The sequence below is a fragment of the Dendrobium catenatum genome, unplaced genomic scaffold (genome assembly GCF_001605985.2).
Source record: "Dendrobium catenatum unplaced genomic scaffold, ASM160598v2 fragScaff_scaffold_60, whole genome shotgun sequence".
Classification (NCBI taxonomy): Eukaryota; Viridiplantae; Streptophyta; class Magnoliopsida; order Asparagales; family Orchidaceae; genus Dendrobium; species Dendrobium catenatum.
In genome coordinates, this window is record NW_021318522.1 from 259,346 (window position 1) to 279,764 (window position 20,419).

Here is a 20,419-nt window from a genome sequence, read left to right on the forward strand (position 1 = left end):
GGACATAATATTATTAGTGAAGTGTTGGCACTAAACTTATATGGGTAAATATTTAACACAAACAAAAAGAACACTACTTCTCATTCATTTTAGTTGAGGACTAACTGAATGATCAACAATTGCTTATTTTCCAGAGGGAAACTTTTAAAGTTAGCCATAGCATTTGATAACTATCATACTTTGTCAAACTACTGACATCAACCCTTCTCAAATCCCCATTGGCAGGAATCCCTATGCACTTCCCTGCATGTTTACAGGTTAGTAGTAGAAAACTACTGCTCTGCTTTAAATGCTTATCGAAATAAAAGAGATGCACTTAGTGCGTGAGGTATATGATGACTGCAACGCGTTTTAGTAGACAAGCCATTTCTAGGAAACCTATGTCTTCCTCATCACTATAGGACAACCTAACTGTTACATGTAGATGCTCCCTATCTAAATGTTTCTCCATGGACCTGTAAGAAGTTAGTCATTCATAATTCCTTCTTTTTACTGTTTATTCTTCTACTTGAGTCATATGTAACCCAGAAGTTGCCTTGAAGCATTGATATTATTACAAAAACTAATAATTAGTTCTCTGAGAAGAGAATGATATGCCAAATAAATTAGAAATACTATGCTCTCATGTATTTATAAAAGCCTATCGATAACTAATCAGTCTGCCTTCTTTCTAGGAGAAGAAAATGGAATGCCTTATTTTTTAATTATGTCAAGTATTCAAAATTCTATCTTAAATCCTCTTTTCTTGATTGTTGAACATATATCTATCTTTCTTAATAAATTTATCTGCTTATATATATATATATAGAATAAAAATCTCAAACACGTTTTGCTCGCCAATTTTCATAGTCCTTTTATCGGTTGATTACTTATCACAATATAAATCAACGTTTAGTAGAATCTATACATTGAGGTTAATGTTTCCCTAAACAATGGTAATAAATTTCTAACTTTAACTATCTTTTAAAAGCTGATGTAAGAGTTAGTTTTCTGTGGATTTAAGGTCATGCAAATTCATTCATTTCTTGGCCCACACATTGTGCAGCTGTTGTTAAAACATCTCAACAATACTTCTTTTTTTGTTCAAGGAAATCGGTCAGCTTATCACCATGGACATTTGGTGCTTTGTTTAGGGCAACTGATGCTAGAATTCCATACTTTTCTTGCAGATACTGATACCAAGGAGCATTCATCTTCCCCTAATAATCTTCTTGTGCATGCATACAAAAAATGACCAGTCTGCTGTTGCAACTTATTTTTTATTACATTGCTCGTTTGCATCTACATCACAGAAACATGCTCTCAAAAACAGGTGAGCATGCCGAAAGAACAACAATTTCTACAGTTTTGGTTTAACGTTCAATTTAGAATAACTACGGGAGAACCAGTTAAATTGTCCATATTTCTTTGTCCTTTTTTTTTGACATTAATAATAAAACTCTTTGAAGCCTTTATATGTTCAACTATCTTTGTTGCAGTTCGATTTAAAACCAATAGTTAAATTAAATGTTTAGTCATTTCTAGGATTTGGCTATGAATTCGTCACAAACAGAGATGAACGGTAATTCAAAGCCCAAGAGATAAAAAAATTTATGGAGCTTAAAACCTGAGTGGATAACTGGAATTTTTTCGTAAAAACATTACTTGAAACATAAAAGAATTAAATTTTCAAAGAATTTTAGATTAAAATTTCTCTCTAACACAAGTATATTTTCGTCTATTACAACACACTGCTAAATTAATACACAGAATAATTTTATATATTATAATCTAAAAAAATTATAATAAGATCGTGTAATAAATGAATACACTAATTTATATTTTATAACATCAAATAATACTAATTATTATAAATACACTGTTTTTATAAATATATTAGTTGTAAAGATAGAATAAATTATTATAAAAAAATCACTTTTACTTTACTCTGGATCTACCAAACCAAACAAGGGAAACAATTCTCATGCGTTTATTTTGCAGACAACCAAACAGGTGCAAAACATTCAGAATGCACTACATTTATTTTACATTGCATTTATTTTACACTGCATTTTTTTTTCAGGCAACCAAACAGCCCCTAAATGAGAGATCAAACGACCTTCAAATGCAGTGAAATTTGAAACATATATGCATGAATACATGTTGCTTCAAACCCACTGAATTTGAGCACCTCAAAGCCTCCCTAAGTTGAGATATCAATCACAAAATCTAAGTGCATCTATAGCTTTGGTGATTTATTTTAAAAGCTAGATTCATGAGAATTGAGTAAAATCATTGGCTAACAACCTTTGCATAAATATAAACATACCATAAAAAATGAATATCTAATTCTAAGTGCACAGATAGTAGTGAATTTTCAAAGTTATGGGCACAAAATTAACCCATGAACTTAAAAATTCAATTTGTAGAAAATATGGTCAAAATAAGACCCGAGAAAATCAGGATAGGTCAAGGATAGGAGCTGTCAAAATTGGGTCACGGGTCGAGTTTGGGTCAGACCCGAAATTGACCCGATACATATTGACAGGACCCGAACCCGACATGTTTTTTAAAACAAGTCATTTTCTCAAACCCAAACTCGACCTGCTTCGAACCCAGGTCAACCCGACCCGCCCCGAGTTCGAACATGGAAATGGCCTTAAGCCTCTCGTGCATCTTAATGATCTCCGACAAATTAGAGGGCTCGAAGTTCATCAGGGGCATTGGCGACAAGGAGAAGGGAAGCCATAGATGCGGCCTGGTTGATGTAGAGGGTCATAACGTGCGATCATAAGTACTGGATGGTATCGTAGATAGCTAGACCGGAGTAATAACACTGCCTGGGGAGTTGATGTAAAGGTGAACAGGTTTCGAGGGGTTCTCAGACTCGAGGAAAAGCAGCTAGGCGACCACGACGGAAGCTATTTCATCGGAGATGGGGCTGTTGATGCATTATGCATACAAACCGGCATGCCTGTGACATATCCAATGGATCGCCGGAGACTGAAACGAGAAGATCAGTGACGCGTTAACAATACACTTATGCACTTGCTTCTGATTGAGCTTGAGGTAACAGAATAGGAGTTTGAAGGAGTTTAAGGATATAAAAACAGCGGTGGAGGGGTAGCCTACGGCTGCATGAGAGGAAGCTTTGGTTAACAGAGGTAAAGTTAGGGAAAGGCATCATAACCTCGAGAAACAACAAAGAATTCTCTCTAGGTGGAGAACAAATGGGAGAAAGCTAGAATATGTTGAGCGTTGATTTTATAGTTGTGCTCAGATCTGCGGGAACCAACCATTTCACTCTTCGGAGAGTGAAGCAAGAACACCTGCGACGCGTTCGACAAGTAAGAGTTATGTTGTAGCGGCATGCGGGAAGCGGCTAAAGAGCTTTTGATTCTCAGGTCATTCTCAGGTTTCTAAGTCATTCTCGAGTCATTCTCGGGTTTCCGGGTCAACCCAAAACTGACCCAATTTTTGAAACGGGACCTCTTGTTGAACCCGAACCCGACCCATTTGACAAACGGGTTGACCCTAACCCGAAAATTTTGAGTCGGATTCGAGTTGGATTTTCGGGTCGTGTCAAATATTGACACCCTTAGTCAAGGATACACCCTAATATAAGTCATCCAAATTTGAGGTCAAGTTGACCATTATATCCATACTTGTCAATGGCGCAAAATAGCGCGCGCCATGGCGCACGGCCCGGCGCGGTGCACCTACGGCGTCATGTTCATGGCGAGGCGCATGTGTTTAAAATAGCACGCGCTATTTGCGCCACATGTTAGCCATGACGCATGGCGCACGGCACAAAATTGAACGCCAAATTGTTTCTTCCACCGAATCGTCCCACAGAGTAGTGCTTCTGCCAATACCGAGTGATCGGTACCACTCAATATTGCTATGTACATGTCTCGGTACCGCTAGGTACATGCTCAGTACCGCTAAGTACATGCTCGGTACTGCTATGTACATGCTCGGTACCACTCGGTATTGCTATGTAGATGATCGGTACCGCTCGATACTGCTAAGTACATGCTCAGTACCGCTCGATATTGCTATGTGCATGCTCGGTACCGCTCGATATTTCTATGTGCATGCTCGGTACCACTCGGTGTCGCTATGTACATGCTCGGTACTGCTCGGTATATACTCGGTACCTCTAGGTACACGCTCGGTACCGCTATATACATGCTCGGTACCGCTATGTACATGATTATTTTTCATTATTATGATAGCTTGTCCTTCATTTTTAATGATATTTCATATTCATGTTTATTATTTTATAATTTTTATTTTATTTTCGACATGTTCAAAATGGCGCGCGCCGCGTAGTGCGCTATGCGTCATGGCTCCAAAGGGACCTTTGCGCCATCATGCGCCATTCGCCATTAACAGGTATGATTAGATCTTAAGAAATTCAAGAAAAATGGAAATCCATCTTCTCTATTTTTCTCTAAATCCAATTATAAAAATTGTTCAAATTATTTAAAAAATTAGAAGTCGAGAGCTTTCCAACAAGCCCAAGAACAGTCAATTTAGATTTAAAATGGATTTTTTGTGAATTTATGAAGTTATAAGCATTCAAATGAATTATTAATTCATTTTAATTCAATTTGAAACGGCGGCGCCAGGAGCTGTTCTGATACTGACGCATATCCCTGATAAGTTTGGAGGCTCCATGCATTCAAATTTAGGAGAAAATAGGATTTGATCATAGAAATTTAAATGGAGGTAACTTTCTAATCTCTTTGTGGATTTCTTTAATCTTGGATTTATTTGAAAGATCTTGAGATTCTCTTCAACTCTTTAGAAGAATTCAAGAGCTAGATTTGGCTTGCTCAAAAGATAGATTACAATTATCCTTTCTCTCTCCTTTTATCTCTTTCTTGATGATTTAAGATTTTCTTGAACTATGGAAGGCAGGGATGGACTTGGAGAAGGCTAGGGAGGATGCTAGGAAGCTAAAGAATTCAATTGATCAACCCTTTGGCCTTTGGAAGGGGGACTATTTATAGGAGAGCTAAAATGAACCTGTCTATTAAGTAGGCTAAATGCATGCCATGTCATTGATCTAAGGCACCTTGGGACTAACCAATGGGAGCTAATGGATCATTCTGGAAAGTTTTAGCTTATTGGTCTAAGTGGCAAGGGAGTTATACTTGAACCAATCCTAAGTGAAAAATTTTGAATGAGGGGTTGAAATCTTGACACCTAAGCCATGGCCAGCAACCATTTCAGTTGGAGAGTGACCTTTGGGATTTAAGAGAAGATTTAGAGAGTTTGAAAGCACTTGGTTAGTTGTTGAGGGAGTTAGGCTTGAACCAATTATTAGAGAGAGGCTGTTTAGGAGAATCTTACCACCTTAGCTGCTTAGGTGGCAAGGGCTTGATGTGGATTGCTGTAATGAAGGTTCTAGAGTCCACCCATGTGATGGCTCAAGCTAAATTGAGCTGGGTTGGGTTGGAGCTCCATTTAATGGGTTTTAAGAGGCTTGGTTCAATCCATATTTTTGACCCAGGTCAAACCATGGGTTCAAACTCAAAGGGTATGTGCATGGGGATAATACGCACCTGCTACAGCAATTTTCAAAATTTATTTTGATAAGAGTGGTGATTTAGAGAAAGAAAACTCCATTTTTAGCACTTGGTTCAACTCTATTGGTCAAACCATGTGGGCCTCTAATGCTTGAAAATTTTTTTAGGAGACTCATGTTGACCTCATGATTAGTCCTTATGAGTTTGGTTCAATGATTTGGTCAAAATCATAAGAAATGAATTTTTTTAGAGTATGTGTTGATTTTGGTCAATCAGGATTGACCTGGTAAACCAAGTTTGACCAGGGGTTAATGGTGGGTCCAACACATTCCTAATGGTGTTTTAGACATGTTGGAAGTGGTCCCAAGCATTGGTGAGATCATTTAGTGCAAAATGCATATTTAAGGTCTTAAGGGGCCATTTGGTTAACCATGGTTGACTTGGTCAACTAGGTTTGACTAAGGGTTGAAACTTGGTTCAATGCATTTCAAATGTCATTTAGAGTTTGTTGAAGGTAATTCCAAGGTTTTTTTTTGGGTCTCTATGCATGTCATGTAGTTTAAAGGAGCAAAAGAGCAATTTGGTCTACCTAGGTTGATTTGGTCAACCTCGATTGACCAGGGCTTGAGGATTGGTTCAATGGATGCCAAATTGTGTTTTGAACATATTTGTAGAAGGCTGCATGGCTTGGTTTGACTGAGCTAATTTGAGGTTAAAGGAAAATTCAATTTTTTTAAGGTTTAAGATTTTAGGATTTTATGGTCAACCATGATTAACCAAGGTTCAATATTGGCTCAATACATTATATTTAGGTCAATGGTGTTGTTCAATGAGTTTGATGAAGCTTCCAAGATCAAATTCCACAATATGGTATGTTCAGTGGAGTGGACTGTAAATAGATAGAAGTCGACACGACCCAAACCGTTAAACAAATATACGGTCACGGCGACGATTAGAATATTTATTTTATACATTTATATTAGGCTCTTAAAGCTTATTATAAAAAAATTAATTAATAAAAACATAAAGCTGACGATGAACCCGAACCTCTATAGGCAAGTAGACAAAGTCAACAAGGTTCAACTGATAAAGTAAAATTGCTCATAATCATCATTGAAGATGACCATGTTGACAGAAAATCTCAACCTAAGGGGATCTCCAAACATTGAAAATACCTCCAAAATTCCCATAAATTTTAAAATTCAAAAATCATCAAAACTTAAATATTTAAATTGAAATAAAACACCAAAATACTCAAAGTAAAATACATATCCACCTTTCGCAATAATTTGCCGATATGGGCAAGTTAGAAAATCACTTCAGCTCATAAAGAGCAAATGTTTAGTCAAGAATATCACTAAGATTTATTATCAAATCATCTCTTGCAAGTAAGGACATGACACGTGCCCACTAACAGGTGGTTTCGCCGTCAAATGACACCACAGGTAAATGGTTATGACCGGAACCCATTTACCGGATGGTTTTGCCACCAAATGGCGCCATTAAACTATAATCATAGTCAGAGCCCGTATGCTCCCCAACAACATTAAATCATTGAACAATGAATCAATAAGATATAACTAATAGGGCACAAAGCCCTCTATTAGCTAAGGTGGATTCAAATTTGTCCCCTTAGATAAATATTCAACCTATGTCTACAAGGTGCCCTAGGATGAAGCAACACATGGTTATCGATAAGGATCCTTTTGTTAGGTTTGGTCGACTACCTCCTCTGATTAAGTAGACTAAGGATCATGATAACCGAGATAATGGAACCATAGAATCTTGATAGGGTTCATCATCATTCCCCCTACAATCTGCTTTAAGTGTAAGTTGATAAATTTCCAATTTTAAATATTAAATTATCAAGTACCAAAACATGCTGCTATTATACGCTAGATACTATATATTTGTTTGACGACCAGCTTTAATCGAAAGTTCTCTCTCGCTATCGGGAGGGGGAATTAACTATAGAGGCTTGCGCCTATAGAAAACCAGAGCTCAAATCATAAAGTCCTCATATTAAGGGCGAAATCTCTGAGTTATGTCTTATTCAAATTCCAATCTGTTAGATCGGTTCATGCTGGATCGGTTCAGCCTGCCCTGGACAAGGGGCCGGTCCAATTTTATAAGAGGCGGACCAAGCAATCCACCCTCTTGGTTTTACCGCCGAAGGTGGGTGGGGTCCATTAGATGTTTCAAATAGGGAGGGAGGTTTGTTTTCTTTAAATAGGAAGAAAGGATTAGGATTAGGATTATGCAAATTATTGGGGTTATTCTTGTTCTTGGAGTTGGTCTCTTGGGCTCTAGCGGCATCTAGGGATTGGGAGAGAGAAATTATCCTCTCAAATTGAGGATAAATTGTATCTTGATATTTTTCTTCCATTAGTTTGATTATTGCAATAAAAACTATTGGATTCTGGTTTCTTCCATTGGTTTTGTAGATCGTTCTTGCTGTTTTTCTTTTATTGGTAATAGAGAAGATTTTGGGACTGTTCGGGAATTTTTTCAAAGAAAATCAGCGGCTGAATTTTAACCAGAAGGGTGCTGTTTTGCTATTTGGACACGAGATTCACATTTTTTTAGTCCAACAAAAATCAGGGTATCAATGGAGGCCAAGAAGCTAGATGCATTGGAGGAACGCATTGAAAGGGAGATGAGCCAAATGAAAGTGATGGTGGAAGATAGAATTTCATCCATGAAAGACAAAGTTTCCGATCTTCAAGAGATGGTGAAGAAGATGTTAGAAAATCAAATTCAGATGGTGGCATCGAAGACAAAGGGACCGGTTGGAAGAACTACGAATTCTAAATTTCGTAGGAGAGAAAGTGAAGTGGAAATCATAGAGGAGAAAGGTGCAAGGTATGGAGATAGGCGTGATTATGGGGGGCATGAACCAGGGGGTGTTGAATATGAAGAAAGGAGAGGAGAAAGCGAAGAGGGGTATGTGTATGAGTGTGGAAGGGAAGATTGGGAGACTTGGGGAGGGCCAAATACTTGGGAAAGGGGTAACTATGGAGGAATCCGGGCAAACGGGGGAGATCCGAAGGTACAGAAGCTGAAGATGCCCATTTTTGAAGGGGATAATGCACATGGGTGGATTTAAAAGGTGGAGAAAAATTAACGACAACGGGCTTATGTTTGGAAGGGAAGGCATTGTCATGGTATCAGTGGAGAGATATGAGACCAATACGGAGTTGGAGGGAGTTCAGGAATGCTTATTGGAACCTTTTCGAACCGGCAAGGGAAGGAACTTCTATGAGCAATTATTTGTAATAGTGCAGGAAGGATCAGTGGCAGATTACCGCGAGAGATTTGAGAACTCGGCCAGCCGATTAGATTGACTATAAGAGACTGTTTTGGAAGGTAATTTTATGAAGGGAGTCAAATTAGATATCAGAGTTGTAGTGAGGATCATGAGGCCTTGTGACATGGGAGAGACAATGGAGCTGACACAACAAGTGGAGCATTAGAAACACCAAGAGATGGGAGCAAGGAGCAGCAGTTTAGGTGGTTCTTACAGGATGACTACTACTCTTCTAGTACCCAAAGTTCCTGCAGCAGGAAATCTTCGTGAGACACCCAGGGAGAAGCTAGTAAGAGGAGGAATTGGGGGCAACTTCAAAAGATTGACGAAGAGGGAGATGTAGGAAAAGAGGGCGAAGGGACTATGCTTCAGATGTGATGAGAAGTATACTCTAGGGAACAGGTGTAGGGATCAAACTCTTCAGGTTCTCGCCTTCTATGATGATGAGGAAATTGAGGGAGGTGAGAGTGAGTTAAAGGGAGAGATAGAGGACAAGCTTCATCGGGATGTGGTGGAGGTCTCCCTAAATTTAGTAGTATGATTCACTCTAAAACATACCATGAAGGTGGAGGAAATAGAAGACATGGAGGTGGTGGTGTTGATTGACAGTGGGGCTACCCACAATTTCATTTTCAACCAGGTCGTGAACCAATTTGGAGTGAAATTGGTGGGTATAGGATGTTATGGAGTGACGATGGGGGAAAAAAAGGTGGAGACGGGTAAAGGGATCTGTAGAGGAGTAGTGTTGACCATATAGGAGGTTCAGGTGAGGGAGGATTTTCTCCCATTGGAGTTAGAGAAAACTGATGTTATCTTGGGGATAAAGTGGTTGCATACCTTTGAAGATAGCAAGGTCAGCTGAGATGAGTTAGGAAGGATTACGGCTGATTTATTGAAGGAGGGGAGTAGCCACCTATGGTATTCTATAGAAGGGGAGAGGCTTCTGTACCAAGGGAGATTTGTGATGCCTAGGACATCAATCCATATTCTACACCTGCTTAAGGAGTTCCATGGGAGTGTTATTGGGGGTCATTTAGGGGTGCAAAAGACGTATAGAATACTTGCCTCATAGTTGTATTGGAAGGAGATGCACAAGGATGTGGAGGAGCTGGTAGCTAGATGTGAGATCTATCAGAGGAACAATTAAAAGGATATCCCCAGGAGGATTATTACAGCCTTTAGCTTTACCAAGTCGGGTGTGGGAGGAGGTATATATGGACTTCATAAATGGATTATTCTGATTAGAAGGGTTCATAGTGATCTTGGTGGTAGTAGATAGACTATGCAAGCGTGCTCATTTAATTCCTCTACGACATCCCTACACAGTTGTACCACATATTCCTACGTAGACGTGCAGCATCAACTTTATCAGGGAGGTGGTCCAATTGCACAAGATATCGGAGTCTATAATATCAGATCGGGATAAGATGTTCCTCAATCACTTTTGGAGGGAGTTATTCAGACCACATAAGACAGTACTGAAGAGGAGCACCGCCTATCAACCCCAAACAGATGGTTAGACAGAGGTGGTCAATAGGACTTTGGAAACATACCTATAATGCTTTGTGTCGGAGACACCAAAGCTGTGGGTCAAGTGGTTGGCACGTGCAGAGTATTAGTACAACACTTCATATCATTCTGCTTTTCAGATGACCCCATTCAAAGTGTTGTATAAAAGGGATCCTCCTCATATGGTTTATTTTTGGTATAATAACACCCCAGTTTCTTTAGTAGAAGGGTATTTAATAGAGAGGGACCCGGTGTTGGAAGAATTGAAAAGACATTTATTGAGGGCCCAGCAAATTATGAAGAAATAGGTAAATGGACATATGGACATCTAATTTGAGGAAGGGGAAACGGTGTCCTTAAAGTTCCGACCTTATATGTAAAAGACCTTCGCCAATAGGAGGAATGAGAAGCTTGCACTTAGGTATTTTGGGTCATTTAAAGTGATAGAGAGGATTAGAGCAGTGACATACCGGCTGAAATTGCCATCGATAGCAACCATACATCCTGTTTTCCATGTATCACAACTGAGGAGGGTAATTGGGGATCATGTAGCGACTTTTGAGCTACCAGTGACGTTGCCAGAGAACTTGAAGGTGGTATTAGAACCCTTAGAGCTGATGTGGGTTCGTCAGGAAGATGGGGGAACTAAGGAAGTCCTGATCAAATGGAAGAGTCTACAGACTATGATGCCATTTGGGAGCTTTATGAGAGGGTGAAGCATCAGTTTTCCTCCTTTCACCTTGAGTACAATGTGATTCTTAGGGAGGGACATATTGTTAGACTAGTCCATGCTGGACCAGTCCAGCCAGTCCTGGACAAGGGGCTGGTCCAATTTTATAAGAGGCGGATTAAGCAGTCCGCTCTCTTGGTTTTGCCTCCCAAGGTGGTGGGGTCCACTAGATGTTTCAAATAGGAAGGAGGGGGCGGCTAAGGCTTAGGAGGTGGGTTTGTTTGATTTAAATAAGAAGAGAGGATTAGGGTTAGGGTTAAGCAAATTATTGGAGTTTTTCTTTTTCTTGGTGTCAGTGTCTTGGGCTCTAGCGGCCTCTAGGGATTTGGAGAGATAGATCCTCCTCTCAAATTGAGGATCAATTGTATCTTGCTATTTTTCTTCCGTTAGTTTGATTATTGAAATAAAAACTATTATTTTCTGATTTCTTCCATTGATTTTGTGGATCGTTATCATTGTTTTTTGCTTTTATTGTTGGGGTTCTTCAAGTTTTTCCTAACACAATCATCCTTAAGAAAATTTGCCTTAAAACGTACTCGTCAAAACTCTCCTTGATGACCCGAAAAAGAGAAACAGACTGAGGAGAATATGGTGCACAAATTTTGGGAGTCCAGAAGATAGAACCAATGCTAAAGCTGAATACAGGGTTATGGCTGAATTTGAATATATAATGATGAGAATGAATCCTCTAATAGGAGAATTTCACTTCTAAATAACATAGCAAATGAACCTCAACCATGACAATCAGGTCGTCATCTAGTTTGCAAGAAATTCTATATTTCATAAATAAATAAATCAAACATAATGACGTGGATTATCACCAATTAGAGCTGCAGTCTCTTCAAAAAGATCATCACTCTCAAAACATAGTGGAGTTGATATCCTTACCATGTTTCTTGGACCACATTATTATTATTATTATTATTTTGTAAAATGCTGAAACTTATAGACATATATGCTCTAGCATGAGGTGCGGTATTATCTGGCAAAATTGAAAAATATTTTTATTACTATAATGTCCTCATAATTGAATATATTCACATCTTATTATCTTCTTACAGGCACCTGTATTTAAACGATGAGAGTCAAAAACGCTTTTCCCAACAACCAATTTAAAATATAATCAACAAAATTAATGCAGTGATATGGAATAATAGAGTGAAATTTATGACCTTCTGTTTCGCCACTATGTATGGATGCAGCCATCCAAACTGACCTATCCTTCAGTTGCAGCTTAAGACCTTCGATATTTTTGTTCTCCCTTTGAGAGAGTTGGAGACCTCCAACTGCTGTAAAACGAAATAATGCATTTATATTTCCCTGCTAGTCTTTTTTAAATTCAGAAAGTTCACAAAATGTTGTAAGCACTTATCATCATATATATTTTAGAAAAAAAAAAACTAAGAATCTCCCTAAGATTTTAGAACAACGTTCTAACCTCTAACAGAAAAATGCTTTCATCATAAAAAATGAAAAAAAGCATTATCCTTGCCTAAATTCAACAAACTTAGAAGCATCATAAAGGGATTTAAGCTTACCATATTTCAAATCACCAGCGAAATTTATAATAAATGGTGGTGCATTTAGCAATTGATAACGAACTGCTTCAGTTGTACTCTGCAAAACAAAATATGAAATGCCACAATTGTTCTCCGAAAAAAAGATCTCTTCGTTTGGCGATGAGAACAGAATCATGTACCAATGCAACTATGAGAGAAAATTTTGATAGCATCAAAGCTATCAGAGGAAGTGATATCCTTAGGGACCAACGCTTGAAGGATTTGTAAGACATCCTAGCGTTCAATAATGCTACTGCAATCTGGAGATAAGATATAAAACAAAATGATTGTCATGATTAAAAGAAATTTCAAGAATAATATACAGCTAGGAATCCTAGCTGCATGTTCCATGTAATTTAGAGATTAAGAAAAAATTAATTTCTTAAATACCTATAGATTTTAGATTCTACTGCATGAATAACTTACTCCTTTTCTTGAGGCAGAAATAATGAGATTTGGCCAAAGTTCACTTTCCATAAGAATCACGGCAACAGGACTCCAGTACACAAGAAAGTTTTCCATAGCCATGGGCGTATCAACTGGAGCAAACTAGAAAAATAAGAATTTCCTGAGGATCAGAACAAATGGTGAACGAGAAGAGAAAACCAGTAGCGTAAGGAATTAATATTCTGAGCCATGATAGAATCACTGAGAAATGGCATCGGACTAGAGAAATTTGCACACTTCATTACATTTGTTCAAGAAACTAAGAAGATGGAAAATTTCATAAAGTTAATAATAAATTGCTTATAGGAACTTGACATTTAATCCTAAATTGTGTTCCAAAAGTCTATAATGCGTGACATACTAGGCTTAGAAATTTTTATCGTTATTTGTCATTTTCTCGGAAATTGAAAACTTATAAGCATCTTAGTTTTTATAATCAACAACTATGAAAAGTAATTTTTTGCCCAACAGAGCGATGATCAGAAGTTAAAGATACTAAATATTGGAAAAAAAAAAAAAAAAGTAACAGAAACTTTATTTATTCCTCTTGATCTCTAACTTTCCTATATGACTTCTCAGTAACTCTCAAACAAACCCAACAAAGGTAGGATGGAGTAGATGGTGGCCACATGTCACACATATGTTCTCCTCCCACCTACTAGCACCCCTCTGTCTTTCTATCATATGCTTTTTCTTTCACATTCTCTTTCTTCTTGTTTTTCTATGTTTTTGTCTTTCTCTCACACTCTTTCCCTCTTTCTCCTCTCTCTCTCCTCACCCACATGCTTTTGATTCTCTTCCTCCGTTCCTCATCCATGCATCTATCAATCCATTGATGATGCACATTTCTCTTTCTCACTAACCCTTATACCTCTAACTCCAGCAATCCAACAGAGGTTTGCAATAAACAACAAGGACCCAACAAAAACTAATAACTAGACTTATGGATCAGATGCAAAAGCAAAGGGAATCAGCTAATATTCATTGTGATTACATCGCCACTAAATGAGACAACACATGACACGTATTTGATGGCAGAATGCAGATGATATTACCCTTCAAGGATCCAATAAATGCTGAAGATTAAACTCGATCCATAAGCAAGGTTTTGAAATATACCAAATCACAAATCAAGTTTTCGAAACTTGAGGTCTATGATGCACAAATAAGGACATAGGGACACATACATGATACGATTTGGACACATCTATTATTAAAAATATAAGACACGGACATGCATTGGACATAGCATTATAACATTTTAAATTTTTAATTAAACAAATACATATAAATTAAATAAAATAAATAGAATAAACTTATAAAGTTATAATCTTATAAATTTTTATGCACATTGCATAATATGCACAAAGATATATACAAATTATCAAATGGCACAACTTAAAAAAATGACAGACAAAATCATAACATTAAATTGTAACTGTTTATCATTTAAAAATTATTTTAGTAATAACGTTTCATTCAGTAATAAACTAAATAGTGTTAATAGTTTAAAAATATTTATTTGAAGGGTTCACTTTCATTCTCTTTAATTATTTAGTGTTTATTTGGAGGACCTCGGGCTTCGGCATTGGGAAAAGAGGAGGTCAATCATCCCCTTGTTGGGCTTTGGGGTTGGCCTTGGTATCTAGAGGGTAAAGGATGACACTGGACTTTTGAGTCGAGCTTTGGTGTTGAGAGGGGAGAGGAAGTTGGAAAATGAGCATATAAGAGTCGAGCTTTAGAAACCAAGGGTTAGTTGCGCAGATCTTGTAATGTCAATCCAAACCCTAATCGAGTGCGAGAAAGGAAAAATTCGAGCAAGAAGATTTGCGAGAGAAGCACTGTAGAGGAAAATGAAAAATAAAAAATAAGAGTTCTTAATTAAATTCCAATTAAGTTTTTATGGAACGAGTGTTGGACACACTGTCTGATTTTTTTAATCAGACACGTGGTAGTTGAGTCTGAAACCTATTTGATCCATATCAGACACAGCATACCCCCTTAACATGAAGTGTCGGTGCATCATAACTTGAGGCCAAAAGTGCAAGGTGAAAAAAACCTCATAAACCTATAAATTAAACTTCTACGATAATATTAGAAACAAATTTCATATAGACTTCTAAATTTTTTTTAATCTTTCAAACTGAAGCATTACATTAAGAAAACTATTAGTGTGTATAAGAAAGAAAAAAAGTAAAATAGGATACCTGATAGATGACACTATTTGGAAGCTTGTCCTTGATGACCTCACTGCAAAGAGAAACCAGCTTTTGTTATTGTACAAGTACGATCCAAGGCATCCCTTTCCAATCTTCTGAGATGTCATTTTCCTCTTCAAACAATGGAAATATATTTTGAGTTAAAACCTGTCCCTAGACCTATTCCGAAGCTATGTTCTGTTCCCAAATACAACAAAATTTTACCCAAATATGACCTAAGAGAGATTATCACGAAGGCACAAGGCACAATAAAGTATGTGATAAAAACATAAATATAGTGTTCAGTGAAAAGTTATTGAGTACCAAGATCAATTATTTGTTTTATGTGATCCTCCCTATAGAATGTCTTGAAAAGTTTGCTTATTTGAGAAATAACTCAAGCATGTCACATGCATCATCATCATTAGCATTAGCCTTATCAAAACTATTTAGGGTTAACCTCATAAAGCCTCATTCTCCGATCACTTAAGTCCATCGTTGCATAAATTGTTAACTCAGTTCAACTCTTTTTCAGAACATCAATTCTTCTTTATGCATTTATTCTAGAGAAAAGTAAGAGTAATAAAAATAGCAAATTAAAAACAAAAAAAAAATGGGGAGAGATTCAACAACGTGAAAATTTATAAGTATGCTCAAATTCCAGTATATCGTAGCGATGAGATGAAAACAAAATATAAACATTGCTTGAAACTAAATTTCACTAAGCACTATCGCATTCAATTTCATACATAAGTTATATATATACTCACTTTAAGTTAAAAAGTACCAGTGCAAACCCAAAACGATGGCAGGTTGAATGTTAGTCTACACAAGTTCTATATTATACGTGTATGATCTAGCATATCTATATTCGGAAAAAGCCTTTAAGGGCTTGCGTAAGGTAGTCTAAAAAAAAGAGATTAAACTGTCATTCAATTTAAAATATTGGCGTCAGATATTGGGGTTGTTCAATTTGGTGAAAACTTAAAGTAAGGTGGTTCCAAGCAAAGTGATTTTTTTAAGTGTGGTTTGAAAATCAGTTGCAGCATGACTATTTGATAGTAAGTTTTCTTCACAACTATGAGGTAAAGTATGCGGCCAAATCTTTGTCATTTATTTTGTAGGGCTTTATTTAACATTGCTTTTTTCCCCCAGCTTGAATTCAACCATCATATCTAGTAAATATCATAGAAAAGAGTTCACAAAAAAGAAACTAATCTTCTCATGACACCCTCCTCCAAGTGGCTCTAGGCTTCTGAATCCAGATAATTCCACCGATCACCAAATGGACCTATAATAAATGGCCGTGGAAACTTCGTCCATTCAGTCCTCATTTAAAACTAAATTGCAACATCACAAAACAACGATCTTGGAATTGAAAACTCCCCACCAAATTCCATCATTACGATATTCCATGATGAGAGTATAAAAAAATGAGACGAGTACTTACAAAGCTGAAACTGTCGTGGTGGTCATCAAGACAAGGACATTAGGGTATTCCTGCAAACAATGCTTGATCACGGGAATGGCGGCCAGTCCTTCACCTGAGAGTCCAAACTTCAAATTAGAAGAAAGAGAGACTGTAACACCTAAAAAGGTAGAGAGGAGGAGAAGGAAACACCTAAAGATACGGCATGAAACCAGATGAGAGAGCCGGGGGGACGCGGGGTTGTAGGGCGGCCGAAGCGCTCCATCCATCTTGACCGGTGCTCGAGGCCACGAAGCCGTCTCCAGTGGATGTGCAGGTATACAAACGGGGCTATTGCTCGACTCGCCGCTCTGTAAATGTCATATAGTGCCCACCCCCACTTTGCTGACATAGTACCAACTGCGCCGTTTGTCGTCAGCCAGAAGGCTTATAAACGTACACCACCGCCACAATCCCACTACTTGGGTTTTAATCTTTTATCTCCATTGTGCATATTAAATATCAAATTCTCGTTTAAATCTAATAAAAAGGTCATTCCTAATATTTTTTAATCAAATCTTTTTAGGTCTGCATCTACCTTTCTTAACATAAGTCAAATCTACTACCTCTACTCTCCTAACCGGGTCATTGGAAAGACGCTGTTTTATGTGACCAAACCATCTAAGGCGACTCTCTCTAATATTATCTTCTACTTGAGCTACTCCAACCTTTTCACGTATATGCTCATTTCGTATCTTATCTCTAAGGGTAAAGCCACTCATCCACCTGAGCATCCTCATCTCTGCCACACTTAACTTAGTATTATGCTTCTCTTTTAATGGCCAACATTCAGCATCATAAAGCATTGCCGGCCTCACAACCATCTTATAGAATTTTCTCTTAAGTTTGAGGGATACTTTTCTATCACACAACAAGCCCGATGCATTCCTCCACTTCAACCATCCAACTTGAATTCTGCTGATAATATCCCCATCTATTTCACCATCACTCTGAACAATAGATCCAAGATATCTAAAACGTGTACTCTTATTAATGACTTGATCGCCCAAAGTCACAATCCTCTCACTAGGTCTATTACTACTAAAATTACACTCCATATATTCTGTTTTAGATCTACTCAAGCGAAAACTTTTAGTCTCTAATGTTGACCTCCACAATTCAAGTTTACTTTCAACTCCCTCTCTAGTCTTATCAAATATCATCAGCAAAAAGCATACACCAAGGTACATCCTCTTGCAAGTGTCTAGTGAGAACATCCATGACTAAAGCAAAAAGATATGGGCTTAAGGCTGATCCTTGATGTAACCCAACCGAAATAGGGAAATACTTTGTCAAACCACCTTGTGTTTGAACACAAGTAATAGCTCATGCATACATATCTTTAATGATTTGAATATAAGCATTATTAACTCCTTTCTTTTCAAGAACTCTCCATATCACTTCTCTTGGAACTTTATCATATGCTTTTTCTAAATCAATAAATATCATATGTATATCCTCATTATTTTCTCTATATTTATCCATCAAACCTCTTAATAAGTGTATGGCTTCCATAGTCGACCTACCCGGCATGAATCTAAATTGATTTTGAGAAACATTAGTATCACGCCGCAACCTATGCTCCATAACTCGCTCCCATAGTTTTAAAATATGACACATTAACTTAATTCCTCTATAATTCGCACAATCTTGTGCATCACCTTTATTCTTAAAAATAGGAATTAACACACTCATTCTCCACTCATCTAGCATCTTTTTAGTCTTCAAAATAGTATTAAAAAGTTTAGTAAGCCAAGAAATTCCTTCATCTCCTAAGCCTTTCCACGCCTCTATTGGAATATCATCAGGTCCAACAGCTTTACCACCCTTCATTTTTTTAAAGCCTCTCTAACTTCGGTTTTATTAATACATCGATAAAAAAAAAAAATCTTTATTTTCATTTAGGGTTCTAGGTTCACTATAGTCAATCTTATTTTCACACTTTTCATTAAAAAGTTTAGCAAAATATCTCATCCACCTTTATTGAATATCATCTTCTAAGAAAATTATTTTTTAATCTTCATCCTTAATACACTTCACTTGAACTAAATCCTTACAACTATCTCTTTGCTTGGCTAACTTATACATATATCTTTCTTCCTCCTTAGTATCTAATCTATTATATAAATCACTAAAAGCTAAGGTCTTTGTATTTCATATTGCTTTTTTAGATTCCTTACGAGTCTCTTTATAAATGTAGCTGAATGTAAAAAAAATGGGGGATTTACATGCATGCCACTCAACGCATCTCTACTTCTCACGTTTAAAGATTTATTTATATTTGCTCATCCATGAACTAAAATTATTTTGAAGTCATGACATGAAGAGTGCTAACTCGACAGAACCTAAACCATCCCAACTCTGTGCGACTTCCAACCGTAGAATCTTTGTAACCACTGGTAGATCTAAGGGCATTTCCAACCGAAAATCTCTTTTTTCAATCCAAAATACATTTAAATTCAAAAATGTCGTGATCCATCTTCAATCGAACTTCATTTTGCAAGCTTCTATGAAGGTAACCATCTTTCTCCTTTTTCACGGGTTTCTTCGACAAATCCGGTTGAGACAGAAAAATCACGTAGGTGATATATAGTTAGTTGCTGGTAGCTACCTGTTGCAATTTTGTGTGAATATTGTTTATTATATTTTGATTCGGTCTAATTTCATAGTTTAGACTAAATTATATTTCGGGCTCATAGATTTCTATGTCATGAAACCTTTTACAGGACGTGTAGTTAGGGTTTGACCTTTCTGATCTTATCCTAATGAGTTGATACATAAATATTAAGAAGGATCACATATTTGAATAATCTTAACTATGTAAAGTTCAATCGACGTTGATAAAATATTTTTTACGAGTAAAGCTACTTCCACCTAAAAATATAACAGTAAACAAGAATTATTATGATAAATTAAAGAGTGCTAGATATATGTGCCAGCTTAGATTTTATTTAGGATGGCATTTTTACTCTATTTTTTAATTTTTTACAAAAAAACTACTTTAACAAGAAGTAAGAAAGCCCTCCCAAATGAAGTCTTAGGCTTTGTTTGGGACGGCTTTCTTTTTGCTTTCTAAAATAGTATTTTAATACAAAAATTTCTTGAATTTGAAAATTTGGTGCTTAAAATTCTTTTTAGAAAGCAATATGAAAGTTGTCCCAAATGAAGCCTTAATCTTATGGTTGAGAGCTTCAGCTTCATTATAAAGATAGCGGAGCCTGCTCTTTACCTCGACCCACACAGTCTGATGGAGATCGCTCTCACCTCTCTGCTGATTGGCATACTTTCCCTCGACATAGACAGAGACGGGTGAGACGATAGCGATAAACAGACTGAGGTAATGTTGATTTCATCTTAATCTTTTATAATATAACGATAACTCTTTCAAAATATGAAGAATAGACGTAATAAACTGTAATTTTATTTTTATTTTATATTTAATATTCTACCTTCTTAAATAATAATTTGAAGAAAAAAAAAATAAAAACTGCCTATACCAATCCCAACCCCAGATGTAAAAAGTTGAGGAAAAATTTAAAAAAATTAATTTAGGCTCTGTAAATACATTTTCTAGCTCCGCCACTGGGTGAATGTGGGACGCCACTGTTCACTCGCAAGCAAATAATGGAAGATTTGACATTCAATTGGAGCGACCAAATGACGTCATACGCATGTTTAGCGTTCG

General features: G+C 37.0%; 1 protein-coding gene across 2 annotated transcripts in view; it reads right to left on the minus strand.

Moving 5' to 3' along the window:
* Positions 1 to 17,142, minus strand: part of LOC110115163 (probable 3-deoxy-D-manno-octulosonic acid transferase, mitochondrial) — a 56,727-nt gene extending 39,585 nt beyond the window's left edge. For both annotated transcript variants that reach the window (XR_003700783.1, XM_020848312.2), the window contains exons 1-7: positions 16,888 to 17,142; positions 16,717 to 16,810; positions 15,276 to 15,318; positions 13,048 to 13,170; positions 12,762 to 12,881; positions 12,601 to 12,679; positions 12,235 to 12,351 (exon numbers count right to left, since the gene is read on the minus strand). Coding sequence is in view for 1 of the 2 variants with exons in the window: in XM_020848312.2 (XP_020703971.1) it covers positions 12,235 to 12,351; positions 12,601 to 12,679; positions 12,762 to 12,881; positions 13,048 to 13,170; positions 15,276 to 15,318; positions 16,717 to 16,810; positions 16,888 to 17,086 (775 nt within the window). In the remaining variant the exon portion in view is untranslated. The remainder of the gene's footprint in view (positions 1 to 12,234; positions 12,352 to 12,600; positions 12,680 to 12,761; positions 12,882 to 13,047; positions 13,171 to 15,275; positions 15,319 to 16,716; positions 16,811 to 16,887) is intronic.
* Between the last annotated feature and the right edge of the window lie 3,277 nt (positions 17,143 to 20,419).